Source organism: Salvia splendens, chromosome 1 (genome assembly GCF_004379255.2).
Source record: "Salvia splendens isolate huo1 chromosome 1, SspV2, whole genome shotgun sequence".
Classification (NCBI taxonomy): domain Eukaryota; kingdom Viridiplantae; phylum Streptophyta; class Magnoliopsida; order Lamiales; family Lamiaceae; genus Salvia; species Salvia splendens.
In genome coordinates, this window is record NC_056032.1 from 3,206,847 (window position 1) to 3,228,420 (window position 21,574).

The 21,574-nt window shown below is 38.3% G+C and overlaps 3 protein-coding genes across 3 annotated transcripts; 1 reads left to right on the top strand and 2 right to left on the bottom strand.

The window, feature by feature from the left end:
• Window positions 1–480: 480 nt before the first annotated feature.
• LOC121808511 (probable ATP-dependent DNA helicase CHR12) lies at window positions 481–8,131 on the top strand. The gene is made up of 12 exons (XM_042209051.1): window positions 481–908; window positions 2,170–2,326; window positions 2,682–2,746; window positions 3,156–3,344; window positions 3,479–3,628; window positions 4,036–4,431; window positions 5,109–5,368; window positions 5,448–5,666; window positions 5,947–6,154; window positions 6,229–6,382; window positions 6,565–7,167; window positions 7,313–8,131. Exons 1-12 carry the CDS (start codon window positions 651–653, stop codon window positions 7,939–7,941), a joined length of 3,288 nt encoding a protein of 1,095 aa, XP_042064985.1. The 5' UTR covers window positions 481–650; the 3' UTR covers window positions 7,942–8,131.
• A 376-nt stretch (window positions 8,132–8,507) lies between these two features.
• LOC121808520 (RAN GTPase-activating protein 2-like) lies at window positions 8,508–12,144 on the bottom strand. The gene is made up of 2 exons (XM_042209061.1): window positions 11,992–12,144; window positions 8,508–10,441 (listed from the first exon to the last, which is right to left on the bottom strand). Exon 2 carries the CDS (start codon window positions 10,434–10,436, stop codon window positions 8,808–8,810), a length of 1,629 nt encoding a protein of 542 aa, XP_042064995.1. The 5' UTR covers window positions 10,437–10,441; window positions 11,992–12,144; the 3' UTR covers window positions 8,508–8,807.
• Window positions 12,145–18,189: 6,045 nt separating this feature from the next.
• On the bottom strand, window positions 18,190–19,310 carry LOC121803518. The gene has a single exon (XM_042203161.1). The coding sequence runs from the start codon at window positions 19,266–19,268 to the stop codon at window positions 18,597–18,599; it is 672 nt and encodes a 223-aa protein (XP_042059095.1). The 5' UTR covers window positions 19,269–19,310; the 3' UTR covers window positions 18,190–18,596.
• Window positions 19,311–21,574: the final 2,264 nt, after the last annotated feature.

Consider the following 21,574-nt stretch of genomic DNA (forward strand, 5'->3'; position numbering starts at 1 on the left):
TTAAAATAAAATTGATTTAAGATGATTTGATATTGACATTGTGATGAGAAGAAAGCCAAGACTCATAAACTAAGACTATTTCTACGTGACATTGTCCCAAAATTAAATAGCGGACTGAATCCAGTCAAGCAAGCGACACTTGTTCGACGAAACCCCTATTTTATCTATCGAACTGAACACCCGAAATAAAAATAAAAAAGTTTCAAGACATAATCCTTTTTCTATGTGTTCATATATATCAACATCTATTTCCATCTACTAAAACTAAATTATATCAGAATTTAGCCCATTTCGGTGCGTGAAAGAAGCCCAATTAACCATAACTAGGTATGGCTTATACCGTGTAAATGGGCCTGGAAATTTGGGCTTGAGCCCACAACGCATATATTTCTAAAATAGACGCCGGAGGGCATTTTCGTCCAAACATTCGTCAAAATAATAAATCTCATTTCCATTGGCGCATTCGAACTGTCTGCAACCTTAGAATTGCAAATCCTAAAAATAAAACCAAAAAAGAATTAAATGAATTGATATCCGAATCGATCGATTTCGGATTCTAGATCCGCCAAAACAACCCGTTAGAAATCACAGCTCTCAGTCCAAATTTTGAAACGACGCCGTATACTGCTTCCCCCTTCTCCCTTCCCGCCATGGTCGCACAGGTGGCGGAGCCCCAGCCATCTGCGCCCCAGCAATTTCAGGCCGACGCCGACCCGCCGCTTGCCAGCGCCAAGACGCTAATATGCGCCCTCAATTTCATCTCGCGCAATCTGCCCCTGCCGCAGCACGTATACGACGCCGTTTCCTCCATCTGCGAAGCCGAAGCTGCTCCTCAATCGCCTGCTGATGGAGCTGATCGTGACGTCGGCCCTGATGCCAGCAACGGGTCGACTTCGCCGCTGCCAAAGGTTAGTTTCTGGTGCCGGAATTGGGTTAATTTTGGTGTTGTCGGTGATAATTGAGCTGTTGGGTATTGTATTTCTTGTTGAATTTTACTGAAATGTTGGTTTTGCTTTTAACAGACAATTCGATGTTTTAGTTTGATATGATATCGGCTCTTCTTGTGTTTTGTCTTTTTTGATTTTTCCGAAATTTGGTATCTTGTGATTTATTGATGAGGCGTAATTGGGCTATACACTTAAGAATTTGGAACTTCAGTGATTATGGCATTGTATTGTTCAAGAATTTGGAACTTAGTGTCTTAGGAAAAAGTTTTAGATACAACTTAACAAGATTATATAGGTTTTAGGTTATTGAGTCCCTCCTTTCCCCTCCCAAAGTAAACTTTGAAGAATTTGATGACACCTGGGCCTGGGCTACTGTTGCGAGGACTTCCTTGATAATTAAGCATATTTGCGTCGAAATTGATTTACTTTATCTGCGGCCATTTTCCTGTAAACTGATCTTTTGTTGAACTTGGTATCATTACTTATCTATCTTAGTTCACCCTTTCTACAAATGCATGTGTAGTTTGAAGTTGTACGCATTTGTTTCGGACTTGTTCTTAGTTTGTTCATTAGAGAACAGTGTTCTTAACATCTTTTCTAAGTAAGGATCTTTTCATTATATATTATCTGTCATTACTGTGATAATTATATTTACTTTCTGGAATCTTCTAAGATAGTATTGTATTTTAGTTAGCCTTGCCTCTTTTCCTTAACAGCCTGCATTTATTGGTAAAAGTTTGTTCCTTTAGCTTTGTTAGTCATGTTTTGACCTCCATGTACTCACTCTTGACTCCTATATCAAGCTGATGCAGCAAAACATTCCTCCTTTTTCTCTGGCTCAGAATTAACTGTTTTATTTCTTTCTGGGTATTGCACGTTTACACACACACATGCACAATGTCGAATACCTACTTTTAAGTATAAGGCCACACTTAACTCAAGAAAAGCTCTATGACAAGTGAAATTAGACCCACAAAGTTTGGCATAAGGCTATAAGCCAAAATTATTTTTACATCAACCTCTTCTCTGGGTAAACTATTGTCCGTTGATGGGATTCTATACCAATGGGGTATAACTTTGTTGTGATTAGTTTATACTTTTGTAGTTTTGTTAAGCTGGCTATACCTTCCTGGGATATCCTTCTTACAAACTTACTTTTTAAACTTTTAGCTTATTTATTTATCTGATTAGTTATGTGGTCAATCTTGTTATAATGTTACAGGAAAAATTGGGCCATTCAAATTACAATGAGTTAATGTTGGATTTTGAGGATGCGGTGTCGAACCAGAGATCAGCTTGTTTGCCTAGTTCCAAATTGTCAGACTTAAAGGAGAGCAGGTTTCAGAGCCAAGTAAAGCATCGGTTAGCCGAACTTGAAGGTAACTAACTTCAAGAAAAAATATATTCCATTGGCATGTCACTTGCTTTTCCGAATTGTTTTTAGCCATGTGATTGCTTGCATTCATCTTCTGTCATCCTATTGCCACGGGAGTTGTAGATGATTCCTGGATGCTTACCTGGTAAAAACACCATGCCATGGTGAATCTTAGTTTGGCTATCTTTAGCTGCTTCTTTGTTTCTTTTTCTCTCTGGCTTTCTGCACATCTCTTATTTAATATGGCTGGTTCACATACATATGCACAGTGCTCAAAGGCTGCTTATTCTTTATTCATCTTGTTTTACTTTCTTGCAAATGTCATGCAATATGCTTATTTCTCCTTCTATAAAAAACAGAATTACCTACAAGTAGGGGTGAGGACCTGCAGTCCAGATGCTTGCTTGAACTCTATGGGCTTAAGGTACAATTCACTTATTTGACGACAGAGGTATTTTGTGAATCTGGTTAAGAAAAGATTTGATGTTTTGACAAGTGTGACGGGAGGATTAATAATTGTCCTCGCGTATATGGACCAAAGTAAAGTTCATTTTTCTCTGCGAAAGTATCTTCTGGTGCTAGCAATAAACTCTTCCTATTGACTGTGTTTAGTTCTTAAAAGTAACTATAAACTCGATGTATTCCTGTTGAATTTCCTTTACGGATGCAACTAAAAGGAGGGTATGGGATTAGATTTATCAAACTTTACTTTCATACCCAAGTATATCAAAATACCCCTTCCACATTTGTAGCACTATTTTGTTTCTCTGTGCCTAATGTCAGAATATTATGGTCTAATAATTGCATGGTGATAAATTTCTTACTGCCATCAGTTAGCTGAGCTCCAGAGCAAAGTCCGTTCTGAAGTGAGTTCTGAATATTGGCTTCGACTGTATTGTGCAAATCCTGACAAGCAGCTTTTCGATTGGGGAATGATGAGATTGCGCCGACCTTTATTTGGCATCGGGGATGCTTTTTCTTTGGAAACAGATGACCCATTGAAGAAGAAACGAGAGGCTGAGGTGAGGGTTGTCCCTTTTGATTTTCCACAGTTTTTGGGTTCTAAATATGGTCCATGCCTTTAAAGCTCATATACATTGAATATAGAAAATTATTTCTGCTGGATTATGCTATTTTATTGGTTGTCCTGCTGCAGAGGTATTCAAGATTTGAGGAGGAAGAGAAGAATCGGATAGAGACTAGGAAAAGAAAATTCTTTGCTGATTTACTTAATGCTGCACGTGAATTGCAATTGCAAGTACAGGCTGCCCAGAAACGGCGAAAACAGAGAAACGACGGTGTTCAGGTACAAATTTGTTATATATGCCTTTTCTAAAGCAGCAGTATGGCATGGAGCAATTAAGTATGTAACTATGTATATGGGTGCTCATATCTCGAAATGACTGATAACATTTGTAGCTAATACGCTAATGTCATACTTTATTTGGTTATCTTCCCTGTTTTGATGACTATATATTCCTTTTTAGTTTTGAACAGAAAGGCTAAGTTATACGGTTTGAACTTTTGGGAACAATATTAGACTTCAAATCCGCCTCATTCTTATTATTTTGTGTCAGGAAACTGCAATGTAACACTTAGATAAGAAAGGCTGCATTTTAATTATGCCATGCTATATGTTGTTAAGAATTTAATCTTTGTTTACATTTTCATTTTGATGCCTAATTGACAATGGAAGTTCTCTACAACTCTCAGGCTTGGCATGGAAGGCTGAGGCAACGAGCTACACGAGCTGAAAAGTTAAGGTTCCAAGCTTTGAAAGCTGATGATCAAGAAGCTTATATGAAAATGGTTGAGGAGAGCAAGAATGAGAGATTGACGATGCTCCTTGGAAAAACTAATGATCTTTTAGTTCGTTTGGGTGCTGCTGTTCAACGTGAAAAAAATGCTACCTATGATAGCATCGAACCCCTGGAAGGTTCAGATGCTGATTTGCCTGAGTTATCTGCTTCAAGGACTGATACACCAGCACAATCAATTCCTGAGGAAGATGAAGAGATTGATGACGAGTCTGATGATAAAGCAAAGACTGGTGATTTATTAGAAGGGCAGCGGAAGTATAATTCTGCTGTACACTCTATCCAGGAAAAGGTAATCTTTATTTCCCAATAATATTTTAGATTGGAGACTTATTATTTAAGCATCAAGTCCATCTGTAAGGTCGTTCGTGTGTTTCCTCCTGGGCATGTGTGATTGTCAGAGTTTCACTGGGATTCAGCAGCTGAAACCTAATATTAAAGTTCTCTTACACTCATAGGCATCTCATATGTCTTGTCGACAAATGAGGTCTATATGCTTAATATTTGGGATAATAAGGATGTAAGGAAAAAGAATGTCATTAGACTTAAACAGGAAAGGAAAGGCAAGAAAGCAAGTATCTTGCCCTTTTTCGCGATTGCTCTCCATATATCCTGTACTTGTGTAGGAAACTTTGCAACGATATTAGTCTGACTCTGTGCCTATTATGCAAGTTGTTTTGTAAAAGGGGTATGGTAAGGAAGTGGGTTTTTTGCAAGTTCTCTTTAATCATGTTTTTAGTTTAAATGAGTATCACATGCATTAGGTTACTGATGATATTATTCACCTTCCCTCTACTCCTTTTCTGTGCCAACACACCTTATGTATAGGATATTTAAGTTGTATTGTGGTGCTACTCCTTCTCTATGCCAACACACCTTATGCCAACACACTCTTTGATGTTAAATTTTGCAGTTTGTGCCCCCTCGATATTTTTATATGTTGATCTAACCAGACAAGAATTCTTTTAGGTGATGGAGCAACCTTCCATGCTTCAAGGTGGAGAGTTAAGAACATACCAAATTGAGGGGCTTCAGTGGATGTTGTCTCTATTCAATAACAATCTAAATGGAATTTTAGCTGATGAAATGGGCTTGGGAAAAACAATTCAGACTATCTCCCTGATTGCTTATCTCTTGGAAAACAAAGGTGTGAATGGGCCACACTTGATTGTTGCCCCAAAAGCCGTTCTGCCAAATTGGGTTAATGAATTCACTACTTGGGCTCCTAGGTACGGATTGAATTTCCTATTTAACAAGTAGTTTGTTAACGGGATGCTTTCGTTCTGATGGACATCCTCTGTGTATCAGCATTTCTGCAGTTCTTTATGATGGACGTTTAGATGAAAGAAAGGCCTTGAGAGAAGAGTATTCAGGAGAGGGGAAGTTCAATGTTTTGATCACCCATTATGATCTCATCATTAGAGATAAAGCATTTTTGAGGAAAATTCACTGGCACTACTTGGTTGTTGATGAAGGACATCGACTTAAAAATTATGATTGTGTTCTTGCACGGACTCTGGTTTCAGGGTATGGTCTCTAACAACTTATAGCTATGTGTGTAGTAACTTCCATAAATGTCCATGCTGCTTTCTTATTTATATACCTCATGTTGTCTTGGAATCACTTTTTCATCTCCCGTTTCTGCTGGGTAGTTGTGCGCATATATTGTTGCAAATTATTATGCAATGAAGTTCTATCTTATATGAGTATCAGATAATCCTCATTTGATTGTATAGCAGGGTTTGTCAATAGTGCTTTTAGATTACTCAACCTTTAATGATTCTGTACTGGGTAATTGAATTGGCAGATACCGAATTCGACGGAGACTTCTTTTGACTGGAACTCCTATCCAGAATAGTTTGCAGGAACTGTGGTCCCTACTTAACTTTCTCCTTCCTAATATCTTCAATTCAGTCGATAACTTCGAGGAGTGGTTTAATGCTCCCTTCGCCGACAAATGTGATGTCAGCTTGACAGATGAAGAACAGCTGCTAGTCATCCGACGTTTGCACCATGTATGTGCCTCTCCTTATATACTCGTGACTCACCTTCTTTAATTAGTTCTTATATTCCTCTTGCATTTCTGCAGGTCATTAGGCCATTCATTTTGAGGAGGAGGAAGGATGAGGTCGAAAAGTACTTACCTAGTAAAACTCAGGTCATACTTAAGTGTGACTTGTCCGCATGGCAGAAGGCCTATTACAAGCAAGTGACCGAACAGGGAAGGGTTGGTCTTTCTCATGGTAAGGGTCTCTTACCTAAAAGATGTGGCTGCTCTTGTTCTGGGGCGGAGCCACGTATAACTCCTGCCACCCCCAACTTATGCCATGTTCTTATTGGTTTTCTCTTGGTTCTTGCTTTCTTTTCTTTCCCAGCATAATAAACATCACTGACGACAAATGTTTCTTATAATATGAAAACACAGGTAGTGGTCGCTCCAAAAGCCTTCAGAATCTGACAATGCAGCTCCGGAAATGTTGTAACCATCCATACCTGTTTGTTACGGATTACTATATGCAGCAGAGTGAGAACATTGTTAGGTCATCAGGAAAATTCGAGCTTCTTGATCGCCTACTCCCCAAACTTCACAGAGCCGGGCATAGAGTCCTCCTTTTCTCCCAAATGACTAAGCTCATGAGCATACTCGGAGATTATCTGATGCTGAAAGGCTATCAGTTCCTTAGACTTGATGGCACTACCAACACTGGTGACAGGGGCGAACTACTGAAAAAGTTCAACGCACCTGACTCACCGTACTTCATATTTCTCCTAAGCACTCGTGCTGGAGGACTTGGTCTCAATTTACAAACCGCAGACACGGTCATCATTTTTGACAGTGACTGGAACCCTCAGATGGACCAGCAGGCGGAAGATCGTGCCCATCGTATTGGCCAGAAGAAGGAGGTCAGAGTTTTTGTGCTCGTCAGTGTTGGATCTGTCGAAGAAGTTATCTTGGAAAGAGCTAAGCAGAAGATGGGTATCGATGCCAAGGTCATCCAAGCAGGACTGTTTAATACAACTTCCACAGGTTTGCCAATTGCAATAGAATTGATTACCTCCACCCTTTCTTGTCTATTAGAGTACGATCTACAGACCATAAATTTATTGGTTTTTTAAACTTAACCGCTTGAACGTAAGACAATATTGATGTTATTTTTCATTTTGATTTACAGCTCAAGACAGGAGGGAGATGTTGGAGGAAATCATGCGTAAAGGCACAAGTGCGCTTGGAGCAGATGTGCCAAGTGAAAGAGAGATCAATCGCCTGGCAGCCCGGACAGAAGAGGAGTTTTGGTTATTTGAAAAGATGGATGAGGAGAGAAGGCGGCGAGAGAACTACAGGTCCCGTCTCATTGAAGAACATGAGGTACCAGATTGGGTCTTTGCAGAGCCAGAGATAAACGGCAAGGGTAAAGGATCTATAGTCCAAGATTTGCCTGTTACTGGGAAGAGGCACAGGAAGGAGGTGATTCGTGAGGATGCCATAAGCGATTCACAGTGGATGAAGGCTGTGGAGAACGGAAATGATGGGTCTAAACATGCTGCTAAAAGGAGAAGAGAGAATCCTCCAATTGAACTACCCATAAATAATGTTGCTGTGGAGAAGAAGGTGGTGGAGCTCAAGAGTGAGACGACGGCATCCATGGCAAGTGAGGCCAAGAGTGAAGAAACCTCTGGCTGGACCTCGCAGAGGTCCAAATTCGAAGCCGAAAGTTCTAGAAGTGGGTTGGAAGCTTCGGAAACTGGGTTGAATGGTTTGACATGGAAGGCACATAAAAGGAAGAGGTCGAGCTTGGTGTAGACTATGGGTAGAACTGTTTCTTTGAAGCATTAGAATCTTAAGGGATTAGATAAGTTACTTTGATAAAATTGTAATCGTTATCATTGATATTATATTTTCTTGCAGATTTGTTAAATGTTTGAAGCTGTAAATCTACTCTTTCTTCAGCAGCTCTGCAAATTAAACCGAGTACTATTAGCTGTCCTTAATTTATTCAGTGTTTCAAAGCAATAACAGATGAACATCGATATAGTTTTTCATTACAAATTTCTAGTTGGTGTGTCAATCTCAATCCTTTCTTAAATTAACTTTTCTGGACCCTAAGAAAAGAAATTGTTTTCAAAATTGGCTTAATCAAGATTCGAAATATCTAAAATCAAATACTAGTACTTCTTAAAGTCTAAATTATGGCCACAAGTCAACAATCATTCTCAATTAGAACTTGGCAGGTTCAACTGCAAAATTGAAGGGGAAAATCAAGCAGGTGTGCGGCAAAGAACATAATAAGAACATAACAACATTTTCATGCTGATTTGAATTCAAAAATAAAACACAAGCGAAAGCAAAAGGTTCAAAGAAAGTAAATATGATTGAAAAAGCAGAAAATGATCCTAGCATGGGGTACCAAAAGTTACAAGTCTACAGGCCAAGTCGAAAATAAGATTACCGAAAGTAGCTTCAGCTGATACATAATGCTAAATAATCTAAAGCAGATTAAGGGGAAAAAAGGTCCCACTAAACACAAACTCATAATGGTGAGCAGGCATGGCATGGCTTCATCAAGAATCAGCCCCATCTCCTGTTCAAATCAAGCACGCCCGCAAAAGATAATAAACTACAACTAATGATTGGCACTCTCTGCATGAGGACTGCAAGACTACCTTCTTCTAGTTTTCTTGATTGACATCAAGCCTTGTGAGTTTCTCTTCCAATTCATCCTGGCTGCCTTCATCTTCATCATCACCCTCCTTATCATCATAATCATTACCCTCAGGGTCGTTCTCGTCCAAGGGTCCAAGTTTTTCCTGGCATTCTTTAAAGATACTCCTCAACTCATTAATATCTTCCTCAGAAATGAAGTTCCCATTTACATTTAGGAGCTTAAATTCAGGCAAATGCACCAACACCTGAGCCAACTTCCTTGCTGTGGTTGTTAAAGAATTCTGGCTCATATCAACTTCCTTGAGCTGAACATGGCCTTCTCCGAATGCTTTGCTTATCTGAATTGCACCGTCGTCCTTAAGATCATTCTCTGACAGGTTCAACTTCACCAGAGACTTCTTACTAGCGATGCAAGCAGCTAAGCTGGGAGCAGCTTCAGCAGTTATATCATTTCCAGCCATCTCCAACACCGCAAGTGAAGGTGCTGACTCCTTGAGAGTATTGGCTATTGCTACTGCTCCGTCATCTTCCAGATTCAAGTAGCTCAAGTAAATCTCGGTGAGATTCTCATGTTTCTTGAGAGCCTCACTCAGCTTGACACCAGCCTCTACACTAAACATGTTGTCCCGAAGATCCAGTTTCTTCAGATTCCTACATTGTGCAAGTGCTTCAGTCAAGGCAATCCCCCCCTCGGAACCAACTCGGGTGGATGAGCACCGAAAATCCTCCAATAAAGGGCAACGCTTTAGAATTTCGGAAATAGAAATAGCCCCCTCATCTCCTGTCATGTTATTATGAAAATGAAGTACTTTAAGCACATCTGTCGAAGGTACCAACTCACAAACAGCTTGTGCAGCTTCCTTTGAAATTCCATCATTCATCAGGTAAAGTTCTTCCAAGCTAGTTTGAGATCGTAATAACTTTCCAAATGCCCTTACTCCCTTCTCACCCAAGGCATTGTCAGAGATATTCAGATATTTTAAAAGGGAACCCTCCAGAGCTTCAGAGAAGATATTCATAACATCAAGAGCTTCAGCCTCTGGTCTTCCAGCAACAAAATCTGATAGATCTACTTCCTTGAGTTGGTTCTTAATGGAAGCCAGGATTGGTCCGGCAACATTAGCTGCGCCTAGACCAAAGCTTCGATTGCTAAAGCATATTTTAGTGTAATGATTTCCAGGCTCTTTTAAGGGATTCAACAGTACTTGGGCCTCATCTGCTTCAATAAATGCTCGTTGGCCTTTGGAAATATCGAAAAAGGTCTCACGAGGAGCAGATTCAACCTCGGAGTTTAATGCTTCTTTTTCCTCTGGTTTGGCACCCCCCTTAAGAACTTCCAGTATCAGCTTACTGCATTCTTTGGCATACAACTGCACAGCAGCACTTCCATCGCCAGCAGGCTCTTGTTCATAGTGCTGATTTGCAGAAGAAAATGCTGATTCCTCGATTTGTTTAGCATATTTTGCAGCCTCCGGTTGACCAAGACTGCCGTACTTCCTGGTGAAAATTGTTGGTGTGGAGAGATTATTCGTCATCCGCTCAACTAGCATCACCCGAGTGTTTTCGCTAGGGGGCCAGAGCTTGATGGTGATTTGGCGGCGTTCTCCATTTGGTAGTTTGGCGGTGTTCTCCATCTCAACTAAAAACAAAATATCCAGAACCAGTAGTAGCATGTCAGTTACAAGTCGAAATCATGAGATATTATCATAATCAGAACCAAGCAGGATCAGGGTAAAATTTAACATATATATCGACAATTGACTGCTTGTAGTGAATCTTCTAGGAAAAATTGGTTTAGAACTCGAGCTAAATCCAACAATATGAACACTAAGATATTTGTACATAAGATAACAAGGTCATTTTGGAAGTAGTAGGCCACAAATATCAAAAGCGGTTTTGAGATGCATTGTCCAAAACATCATAAATAGATCAAGTAGCAACTTATGCCTCTCATGAGATGGAAAGCTAATGCTATTTCTGAGCAAAATTTGAATATGTAGTGTGCGATAAGTCCTCGGAGATGAAGTACCGAAACAATTAGAGATATAGATAAAGGAGTCAGTAAGGGAACAAGTTCATCTATCCAAACACAGTCAAATGGTTTGTTGGGTTGATAGACCTACATAGGTGAGTAAGATACCGTGCAAAATACTCCCATAGTCCCATGTATGTTCGGTATCATTTGAAGTTTTTGTACAAGTTGTTAGTCCTGGTTAGGGACATCTAACCATATATAAATAGATTAAACAGCAAAGATTAATCATATTGTTAGCCATGGTTAGGAACATCCTACAGTAGTGTTATATCATTTGAAGTATTTTCTTCTGCAGGTAATTACTTAATTTGGTGGGTATTATCTTTGGGTTTTAGCATAGTTTTTATATTTTCCTGCAGATATCAATAACCTAGATCATGAGTTGACTTATTATTAAGACATCATCTTACCCACGAAATCAGAAAACTCCACAACGACCAACCCCTCTGCCTTCCCTCAATAGAGTAGGTACAGTTCTGCGGTTTTTATGAACACAGTATATCGTAAGATTGTCCAAAAACATGCCCACACGTAACTTAAATACACTAGGCAAGGCCGCAAGGGAGCATGTGAAGCTAAAATCTTCAGCAGACAACATATAACCACGCAAAACTAAGATAGCATAAGAAATGCTAGAAAAGGCCAAAGCTTTCCACGATATTCCAACAACTAAATTTTCATTAGCTTCTTAGAAAGTAAGAAAAAGCAAATGCTTGTAGAAAGAAGAACATGACTTGCACTTAATTATCAGCAAACTTTACGCAACAACATTCCAAAACTCTTATTCCATAGACGTTCGTTTCTGATCCAATGAGAACAAAATCCGAAAATAATTTTTCAAATTTCATTATCATTCCTAGATCCAGCAGAAACGTTAGCGTCGTGACATAACAGATCCACGATAAAAATCAAACCTCTAAAAGGAAGTTCCAAGCATCAAATTCCACAAAATATAAAGAAATAAAATGTCAACTGCTCCACAAAAGAAAAGCCACGTATACATCCGTTAGAATATGTATGCATATGTGGGTTTTACTGTCAGAAAGTAGAGCATGAAACAGAAACCCTAAAACCCTAAAACGAAATAGGGCATGAAATATTGTGCGTAGGAAGAAGCAAAACAGAAATACGGATAGAATGTGGAGTGCAATTACCTCGTTGTCGCGGTTTCTGGAGTTGCGCCTGTGAATTGTGTAGCTATAGCACAGATATAAGGGGGAAGTCAGAAAAAGCGACGTGAAATGAATGTTTTGTTAAGAACAGCGACGGTGGCGCGATTCGCGAATGAGGGTTTTTCAATTTGGGAATTTTTGAGTTTTGAATTTTGCTTCGTCTTCCTCTTTTTTATTTTTGTTTTTTTACGTATTCCAATTAGGGGGGTAGGTACGGTATATTTTACTGAAATCACCATATCGTATACCTTACCGTAAATACGTTATGCGAAAAAGCCATACTTTTACCTTACCAAAGTTTTCGGTATATCTTATTTTCGATATAGCGAATTTCCATACTGATACTGTATCGAAGTTCGGTATACGTAAACTTTTGCGGTATACCTGACTTTCAACGTCAATTAAAATAGAAAATTTAAGTTTTTAGAATATTATTTATACTTTATAATTTAAAAAATATATTGAGGCATCGAGTTTAACCCAGAATAGCTTGTGAATTGACTGCTTTGCCCCCACCAAATTTGATTCCCTCAAATTTTCTCGTCAAAAAAACAATTCAACCCTTACTCTCTCTCTCTCACGCAACTATGTTGCATCGACCTCTATATATGGACGCCATTACTGCTGGGATTTGGTGCCCCTTGCACAGCGGAACACTTGTACGAAATAAATAAATCAGATAAGGATCTATTTGACTGATTATGCGATTAATCAATTCACATGTTAAACAGATAACTGCATGCTATAATGCAAATAATTCATGCTTAAAGAATATAAATCATAAAACATGATTTCTACGGTTTAGGGTTACCGATTTGATTCTCCAAAGAATCGTCTATTGCTCGCGCCTTCTCCACGTGATGGTCTTCAATACTAGACCATAGATCTTCTTACTGGTTCCTGAACTGTATCTCGATATCAGGGTTGGCTGATCTTATCAAAATACTAGGACTAGAATAAAGAAGACAGAAATTCCTCACGGAGGAGAGTTGAAAATTTTTCGCGCTCATCTACTAATTAGAGAGGGGGATGAAAATTTCATAGAATAATAATTGTATTTTCTGTCTCATTTATTCTCCTATTTATATTAAGTTCTTATTGGGCCCAGTCAGAGATCTATGGAAGGTTTTAGATATGGCCTCACTCAATTAGCTTTTTACTAATTAAATTGACTCACAATTTAATATAAGCTTATATTGGAATATTACGAGCAGCCACTACAAAAGTAATATTGCACTGCCCATCCAAATCAGAAATTACAAGTAATCCGGGTTTCTGTTATGTTTATTGTTTATTTCTCGCGCTTAAGATATATATGTCCATTAATTAATCAACATCTTATTTATTCCAAGAGTGAACTTAGCAAGAAATATTTATTTATTATTCATGGAATAATTAAATTCCAACTGGCCAGTTTCCGAATAATAAAAACCTTGTTCAAGCTCCTCTTGAGGACATTATCAAACGAGACTCACCTTGCGCGCGATTCAACATAATAACAATCCTAGCACCGCTAGATATTAATCACCACTACCCAATATATCAGGATTATTGGGTTGCGAAAAACCTGCACCATTTGATAAGTCAAAGTAGTGCATAATCAATACTGTATGCTCAATGCTAACGTATGTAGATTAAGAAATAATATTTTATCAAGACCTAGTCTTTCAGTAGATAGCATAAAGACACGTCTTGCTGTTAGATCCATTCAATGTTATACCACACCAACGTCATCTTATTTCAGAAAGGCTTAGAAATAATCGGATTGACATTGCAACCTTTCACGATAGGTAGTCTAAGCTTATATGGGTTGTGAAATTCTTCTTTTTCTTTTGCAAATTATTGCATAGAACCGACTGTGTTACCTACTTCTGAAACACAATTATTTTTTGGCATTACCATTTAGGAGAAGCTGAACACTTCCTAAGCATGTCAACTATTGTTGTTAGGCCATCCACAACGTTGTCTCTTATCCGTCTCATCTCTTAACTATTCATGGGCCCCACTGTACTTTTCACTCCATCTCTTAACTAAGAGACAAAACCTGCAACCCTCCATCTCTTAACCATCTCATCCCTTAACTATTCATTCAATTTCATTTTTTATTTTATTTTCAACAAATTCAATTAATAAAAACACACTTCATTAAATAAAATAAAATTACAACTTAAAATCCTTAAAAAAATACATAATTAAATTCGTAGCAAAATAAATAAAAAGACATAATTTAAAATACAATTTTATAGAAATTATAAAAACTACTCCGCCGACGAATCATTTCCCGACGGAGGCGGTGGAGGTGGAATACCAAGTTGTCCCGCCAGATACACAATGTCGACATGATGGGCTTGAAATTGGGCAGGCGTCATACGGGAAGTATCCGCCATCGTGGCAGTAAAGTACATAGACATTAAGGAGGAGGGCGGCCCTTGGGAGCCCGCCTGGCTTGATTCGCCTCGACCCCTCATCCCTCTAGCCGTCTTTGCCGCCTTGGTCCCTTGCGGCCGACTGCGCCCACGGGAGGACCCCCTGCATCGTCAGTCGTGCCCTCAACCTCCTGCGAGGCAACCTCTTGTGTGGCGCTGCCTGAACCGCCACCACTATACGAGTATTGGCCACCCGCTGTGTGCTTCGTGCGCTTCGAGGTCGAGCCCGTGCTGGACTAGACACCGTCGGCCCACCTTGCCTCGTCTTTGACGACCTCCCAAACATAGACATGTCTGAATTCTTTGCCGGTGTCGTCGAAATAGACTCGCAAAGCCGATCTCAGAATGTCGGCTCCCGTGGCTCCGCTTTGGTAATGAGCCGCTTCGGTCTTGTAGATGCCGCATAATTTTTCGACCTCTTTGTCGACTCGGTCAAAGTGAGCGCGGAGCATCTTCAATGTGCGGCGGCGGGACTCCTTCGGCTTAATCTCGTTGTAGGCCTCGGTGACCTTTTCCCAAAAGCACTTCCGGATTTGTTGATTCCCGACGATGGGATCGTACGAGACGCTGATCCAGACGTTGTACGCAGTCATCGTGTCCTTGCGGCTGTACGGATGCCGGCCTACATCCCCCTCCTCGTCGGCTGCCTCCGCCTCTTCCTCCACGGCGTCGAATGCCCTGGAGCTTCCACCGCCTCGTCCTCCTTCCGGAGTGGGTTCATCCGGATAATCATCCCGAATTTGGGATAATCCCTATGAATACCTCGGGGCGGAGGGACGAGCGTATGCATCAACATCAAAATGAGGTGGTTGGTACCCCGCCGGCGTCGACGAACCGAAACCTGAACCACCCAAGACATTGTACATGCCCCCAGTCGCCAAACGCGTTGATGTCAAACCCGTCGGAGCCGCCCTCGTTTTCGTCCCCGGACATTTTGTGATGAAAATTAGAGAGGTTAGATGAAAATTGGAGAGGAAATAGAGATGATTTGGGAAGAATAGATGTGTGTTTGTGTGTGTAATGAGGATGAAATATGTGTATTTATAGAGTAAAAAAATAAAAATAAAAAATAAAAAACGGTCGAAAAAAACGGTAATATTACCGTTTTCGTTTTTTTAATTTTTGTTATTATTAAATTCATTTTTTTAAAATAATTTATTGCGTCAGCGTGACGAAGCCCACTCGTGGGCCGGTGAGTGGGCGTCACACGTGGCGCCAGCTCGCGCCACGTGGCGCAGGCGCATGGCGAGCCAGCCCGCGAGACGTCTCGGTGGACGGGCGTCTCGGCAAGACCGGGACGAGATGGGGCGCTGCAACGCGTCTCGCTGCCGTCTCGTCTTGGCGGGACGCGTTGCGGGTGCCCTTGAGTTCTTCTCATTTACTATAAAAATAACAATTTGTGTGTTTTGTGGGAAATTAAAATAAATGAATCTTCTCTGTCTAACACAAATTGCAAAGTGAGCCTTGTCACTGCACAAGGCGTTGATCAACTTGGCTATTGGCAACACAACGTAGACAATCAATATGAAGCCAACCAACATGTTGATTGTAGAATTTGCTTTGCTTCAAAAAGGTTTCTTTCAAGATTCTATATAATTTCTGGTCATTTTCTTCAAGTGCACCATCACAGTTTGATGCCTATCATCTGAGCATTTATCATCGCCTCTTTTTTTTCTTCTTCATTAGAGCATCTCTAGTGGACGGATGTCCCACTCGGACATCCACTAGGACATCCCAAAAACACCTCCTGCCACGTCACTAGGACATCTCCTGCACAATCCGCCCTTCCCACTAGGACTTCCCGCAATAAAAAAAATCACAATAATGTAATTACGTAAAAACGGAATTATAATTTTGACACGGAATACGGGAAAGCAAAATACGGGCAAAAATACATAGTCATAAAACATAAAAAAAACATAGTTAGAAAAAAAACAAAATATATAGTCATTCAAAAAAAGAAAAATACATAGTCCAATATCCCCGGCTCACTCCGCGCTGTCCTCGTCGCCCGTGCGAATGAAATGAAGTTCAACGAGCCGTATATATAGAGTTTAAAAAAAATTAATTACCGGACGTCCGACCCACTCCACAATGGCGGACGTCCGCCCGCCCGTCGCCCGCACATCCGAGGACACCCGACGTCCTCACGGGACGTCCGTATCCGACCTTCGACGCCACAATGGCGGACGTCCCGGTCGCCCGTCGCGGACGTCCGACCGGACGTCCACCATTGGAGATGCTCTTAGCAAGCCTGCAGATGCAGAAACCACAACAGCGTAATTGTCTCAATGTGGAAAAAAATGCCCCAAAGTTCAATTCTCGGTCACGTCAAATTTAGCTTCTGTAAAATTATTATTGCTTTTTAACAAAAATTATAATTCTTGACGCTGCTGAGAGATATATCATTTTATGTTACCATCATATATTTTATACTACCAACTTACTTACACGGAATATATATATCATCAGTCCAATAAAAAATTATTTTATTTTGAGATTATTAGGACGACATCCACGATTTCAAGACCCATTTTTTATGTTTATTTAAATTTTGTTAACTAGATCTCACACAAACTAAATCTTTACACTTACATTTTATTACAAAACTAGTAATACATGCTAATTAAACACGCGACTGCCCTTGTTCTAAGAGAAGAACATTACATTTGTATTTTTAAGCTAAGATTAACAATCTAGCATTGGTCTAACACACTCGTATCATAGTAGTAGTAATTTTTCTTTTGTTAAATATTTTCATATGAACTTATTTTTCGTTTTAGGCATATAATTACACCATTGATGGAAAATATCGTACTACTACTTAGAAATATTTGTAGAGTTATAAAACATTTAATACCGACTTAGATCTACATCAATTACTACTATTTAACTAGTCAGGTTAATCATTTTCCTTTTAAAATTAAGAAGATACCGATATATTATTAAACATAAGTCTGAAATGCTTTTAGACTGCAGGAATAGCTCAGTTGGTTAGAGCGTGTGGCTGTTAACCAAGTTTATACTCCCAGTCCTAAGTAATATTTTTATTTCTAATGAAGTTTAGAATCAAACGAACTAGTAGTATAGAATTTATTTCCTCTCTTTTTCCAGTAATGTAGTATTTTCTACTAGAAAATAGAAGAATAAAATGTTTAACATGGACTATAAGATTTTTTTTTCATGTTGGTTATTGATAATTTAATATTTTATAACAATTTTTGGTTGAGTAGATTCAAACGTACGTCTATAAAATAGTAGAAAGAAAAAAAAATGTTGCTAGCATGCATGTAAGCGTATGAATCTCGATATTTATTCAATTACTCCTATATGGAGTATATCTTTAATTGATATGGTCTTTAACCCTATTTGATCAGATTTGTTTCAAAAGAAAAGTTACTCCCTATATAAGAGCATCACTATTTTACTATAGTATTTTCATTGTTACTTTTGTTTAATAATGATGGATGTTAGCTGGAATTTCCATATATAGTAACGGAAAATGCAAACAAATATATATAGTTGGGGAGTAGTTGATGGGAAAATTCATTACAAGCTCCAATATAATAAATGACATTTACTTGATGCATGCATGCTAGACGCCCGTCGATACATTAGACATTAAAAAAAATCAATTTTTGGTCGGTCTAAAAAAACGATGAAATAAAGAAACTGTACTAATATAATATAGAATATGCATTTAAGTTATTCTTAGATTTAAAAATAAAGAAAGAAATTACACAAATAGGAGAAGTAATTCGAATAAAGTACAGCTTTGGAGTTATTATAGATTATATCAAAAGCAGTCAAGGGGTAACTAGTACTTAATTAATTATTACACCAAAAAATTACAATAGTGAACAATTAAAAAATACAACAATCAAACCTGGAAATAATGATATGCTTCATCACTCTTTATGCAATAATTGCAATATTTGGCCCCATAAAACTAAAGGGTTTCCAGGTTATCTGGATCATGTTTCTCCACATTCAAACTTAAGAAGATCAAGATTTAATTAGAGATTGAAACAGTTACACATCAACCAAATTATACAACCAGATTGAGTTGTAAATTCAATTCAGTTATAACAAACCCTAACAAAATAACATGAAATCAATGCAACCAAAACCATTAAACCAAACTCCCTCTCTCTCTCTCGTCTATGATCTACCTTTTCTGGAGGAAAACAATGGCGGCAGCGCGGCGTTCTTCGCCTGAATGCAGATAGGCACATTCAAAGCCGGCTTAATTCTTATACTAAACGATCCTTTCTTTAATTTATTGCTACTTTTCTCACTATTCCCCACTGCCTCTCCCCGAACTTTAGCCACTGAAGTTCGGGAAGAGGAGGAGGAAGAGGAGGAAGAAGAAGAATTTGACGAAGAAAGCGTGGAAGGGCGTTGCTTCTTCAGCCTGAGCAACTCCTTCCACAAAACAGTACACTTGGGAGGCCGAGGAGACGGATCCTCGTCGAGGAACCACGCCATCCTGGCCTCCCGATCCTTTTCACCGTGTTCGACTCTCACCAGCGCCTCGTCTAAGCAGTCGGGTTTCAGGAGGATCCCGTTGCCGGCGTGGTGGATTGGGCGAAAGGGGAGCAGCTTTCCTTCGCTGAAGAGCTCGTCGGCGGCGATCATGCCGGTTAGGTTTCCGGAGAGGAACTCGAAGTCAACCCCGGGCCACCGCTCCTCCCTCTCCGCCCGAGGGCTGGGGCATATGGTGATGAAGTTGCTCTCATCGAGAAACTCCGATGAGAAGGATATCCGAGAGCTGGATCCCGTCTCATCGGAGTCGGAGAGGGAAATGGAGCGGAGATGCTCTTCGGAGAGCATCTGAAAAATTGGAGGATGTAAGAATAGTGGAGATTGTGATAGTTTGTGAGTCATGTAGTAGAAAAAATGGTTGTGCTTGAGTTTATATATATATATATATATATATATTGGGACATAAATTGTTGAATTAACCTTTTATCAAGTTATCTAAATTTGTTTTTTTGTGCGTATAACACAAATTCGAAAATATTGGAACAAAAATCTACCCTATTGAAAAGTTAATAGTCAAAACACCAAAATTGGAATCGAATATTGAATTCGTTTATGACCTAGCTATAGCCTATATATAATAAATTTTGAAAGCATATGCATATGCTGTCTCTATGCATGTATCTTTGATCTTCTCTATTGCAATATTTAATGCTTTTTTATTTTATATTTTATTTTTTATTTTTTATCTATAGATGTTATTTAGCTAGCTTCTTGCTTCCTATAATCCTACTGTAGTATATTTTGTAGTGCTTTGCCGTGTTTCAATTTTAATATTTTATTTTTATTTTTGTGTTTTTATTTAGATTAATAATTTGGATTTATTCTAATCTAAGTTTTATCATTTAATCTTGATTTCAAAGTTAACAAATCACTAGCCTACCAGGGTTGGTTATTTCATAATCAGAGATATATAATTTTAAACATTTATTTTTACTATATTTATTTATGCTAGCTAGCTAGCTTGAACATGGCAAATTGGCAACGAACATGCATGGTGTAGAATTAAGGGTCACTACGTTGACATTTAGTGAATAAAAAAACAAAATGTGATCCATAAAAAAAAGATCTAGCACCTGTTTATATCATCTATGTGAAACAACTAAATCTCTCTGTCAAATATCTCTCTATCGAACAATTCTTACAAAAAATACTACTTGCATTACTTGACAGGTGTAATTACCTTCTTTAAAGAAACATCCACCAATGACATAACAACCATAAAAACCATTGCTGGAATAAGCATACATATATATAATGATAAAAAAACACTTCATTTATGGGTAACTAGTATCTTTCTTAACCTGCAGGTGTGTATGACTTGTCATGGATTAAAGAGAGAGAGAACTTGATCCTTGAGGCATGTGATCACATGGTTAGTGGAATGCCATGTGAATAGTGTATTTCCCAACTAAATCAACCAGCATATTTATTGGCAAAATTATCCTTCATAGTCTAAAATACAATATTAATGCTAAAAAGTAGAGATGTCAATCAGATCAATGAGTTTTTGGCCAATCATATTCGAATTGTGGTTTAATCGGATGTGAGCTAGTCAAACTGGATGTTTGGTTTTGAAATTTTAAACCATAATCCTAAATCTAGCTAGTCAGACTGGATGTTTGGTTTTGAAATTTTAAACCATAACCCTAAATCTAGTTGATATGGGAGTAATATTGTACTACCAATTCTATATCAATAACTTTCATTTATCAAATATATATCAATGTTTATCAATTTTTACTATCTGAATTTTGGTCCAATGCTTGAATCATGATAGAATATGTCCGACGACCACCTATTATTTTTCTTCGAGAAAATTGAATATGCGGATAAATGATATTTCATTTTATCTTTTGGAAATAATTATATAAAATGAAATTCATAAAATTGACTTAAACCGGAAAGATGAGTATACAAAAATATGATAGAAATGATACAAGCTTCTGAAAATCAATTTGAAGCTCAATTAATGTAACAGAGATTCTAGACTCAACTAAAATTAATGTAAATTAATTTAGATAGGCCAGTATTGAGTTGGGGTGGGCCAAATATACATGCCATCTTTCAATGTTAATTTACTTATTACTAATAAAATGTGAAATCATCTTGAGTTAACGCACTCACAGTCACCGTAACGTAACAATGTCGCTTAAAAATGGAATTAACATATTGATATCATATTTGACTGGAATTTAATTTAGTATTTTCTAATCCTTATTAATGATATAATATAGAATTATTTTCAACACTCGTTTTATTAATTACATTTGACCTTAATAAGAAAAAATGGTAGTCAGATACAATGGTCTCCAAATTTCAAATTATAAACCAAATTTTGGTCTTACGACGACTTTTTGTCGGAATTTATAAATTTTAGACTTTTAATTTATGATTATCTTTATTGTTTTTTTAATACTCCAGTTGGAATAAAAAATTTCAAACAGTTGAAGTTGACAAGCGTTACATCATATTGCTAAAAAAATACTATATAAGTGCGTTATTTTATGTGAATAAACATGATGTAATCATCGTAGCCTCCGAATTAATGGCCCATGTTTCTCTCAATATTATGTTTTAAATATGATTAAATTAAA

Excerpts from the sequence above, each read along its gene's own strand:
- LOC121808511 (XM_042209051.1), top strand. The coding sequence starts at position 651 with ATGGTCGCACAGGTGGCGGAGCCCCAGCCATCTGCGCCCCAGCAATTT. Across the intron at positions 2,747-3,155 it reads TTGAACTCTATGGGCTTAAG|TTAGCTGAGCTCCAGAGCAA; the intron begins GTACAATTCACT and ends TACTGCCATCAG. Across the intron at positions 5,667-5,946 it reads GCACGGACTCTGGTTTCAGG|ATACCGAATTCGACGGAGAC; the intron begins GTATGGTCTCTA and ends TTGAATTGGCAG.
- LOC121808520 (XM_042209061.1), bottom strand. The coding sequence starts at position 10,436 with ATGGAGAACACCGCCAAACTACCAAATGGAGAACGCCGCCAAATCACC.
- LOC121803518 (XM_042203161.1), bottom strand. The coding sequence starts at position 19,268 with ATGCTCTCCGAAGAGCATCTCCGCTCCATTTCCCTCTCCGACTCCGAT.